Source organism: Rhagoletis zephyria, unplaced genomic scaffold (genome assembly GCF_001687245.7).
Source record: "Rhagoletis zephyria isolate East Lansing unplaced genomic scaffold, Rhagoletis_zephyria_1.1 Rzeph_scaffold_61303, whole genome shotgun sequence".
NCBI classification, from domain to species: Eukaryota; Metazoa; Arthropoda; class Insecta; order Diptera; family Tephritidae; genus Rhagoletis; species Rhagoletis zephyria.
In genome coordinates this window covers 49-1,586 of record NW_016218354.1, presented here as the reverse complement: position 1 = coordinate 1,586, position 1,538 = coordinate 49, and the positions used below count along the sequence as shown (strand labels likewise).

General features: G+C 44.0%; 1 protein-coding gene across 1 annotated transcript; it reads left to right on the top strand.

The window, feature by feature from the left end:
* Window positions 1–732: 732 nt before the first annotated feature.
* Window positions 733–1,309, top strand: LOC108356588 (uncharacterized; the record flags this gene model as incomplete). The annotated part of the gene is made up of 1 exon (XM_017607690.1): window positions 733–1,309. A coding segment is annotated over one exon (577 nt), but the record flags the coding sequence as incomplete, so codon positions are not given.
* Window positions 1,310–1,538: the final 229 nt, after the last annotated feature.

The window sequence follows — 1,538 nt, the reverse complement described above, 5'->3', positions numbered from 1 at the left end:
CTGGAAAAATCTTTGTGACAGGTACGAAAATAAACGTATCCTTGTCAACGCTCAGTTAAAGGTATTATTTAATTTAAACTCAGTTGAGAGTGAATGCGGTAGCTCTATCAAGAAACTGCAACGCGACATAAATAATTGCATCTCCTCGCTTCAGTGTCATCAGATTGATGTTGCAAATTGGGATGCAATATTCACATATTTGTGTTCGACAAAACTGCCAGAAACGACACTGGCACTATGGGAGCAAACCATAGAAAATAAAACTGAGANCCGTCACAGGTCTTGGGGGAGATATAGCTTCGAAACCTAAACCACCAAGCTCTCGCACTTCTGCAGAGACGCCTGCAAAAAAGCTTGGCGCCTTTCAAGCCAGTGAAGCAAAGGCAACATGTAAAATCTGCAACAGCAATGCACACAAGCTATCAAAGTGCGACAGATTTTTGCGTCTAAAGCCGACGGAGCGAGTAGATTACGTGAAGAGCATTCGCAGTTGCTTGAACACAGTCTCAAGATGTACCAGCTCATTTAACTGCAGCACTTGTCATTCAAGACATCACAAGTTGCTCCATATGCCAATTCAGCCAAAAGCAACAACTGATCCATCGGGTAACGTGGAATCTACTCCAAACCAGGCTCAATCAAGACGCGAATCTGAAAAAGGAAACATCAAATCGGTTACAAATGTAAATTCTTGTTACGCAAATACAAGTAAAGGAGTTCTATTGGGAACAGCACGGCTACAGCGCTTATAGATTCTGGTTCTGAGTGCTCGTTCATTGCTGAGAGAGTCAAATGGAGAATCAACCTGCCATCAAAACGCTTGCATGCCCAAGTTTCGGGCATCAATAACTCTGTATCTGCGCAGGTAAAAGAAGCGTGTGCTATTCAACTTCGGTCACCCACAGACCCGTTAATTAATATAGAAGCAATTGTGCTGGTTTTACCACAATTAACCGGGGATCTTCCGACTTGTCAGATAAGCGCAATGACGCGGCAATCGTTCCCAGACTTGGTCTTGGCGGACAAAAGATTCTTCGTCAATGAGCCAGTTGACCTGGTCTTAGGAGGAGATATTTACCCGCAAATAATTTTAAGCGGAATGAGGAAGAACGTATTAAATACGCTTCTCGCGCAAGAGACCGTGTTCGGTTGGATACTGACTGGTCGCGCGGACTCAGTCAGTCCAACTAACAATATCGTATCGTATTTTAACGAAGTCACGTTGGACAAGCAGCTAGCTGCATTTTGGGAGCTGGAGGATGTCCCAAAGAAAAAAGGCATCAACGAAGATGATAAATACTGCGAATAGCTCTTCGAAGCATCTACAACACGAAATACAGATGGAAAATACATTGTGTCTCTACCTTTTAAACGGGATTTTCCGAAAAATGTGTGCTTAGAACCTTCGCTGAAAAATGCATGCTCTCAGTTCTACCGGAACGAGACGCGACTAGCGAAAAAGCCGGTCCTTNAACCTTCGCTGAAAAATGCATGCTCTCAGTTCTACCGGAACGAGACGCGACTAGCGAAAAAGCCGG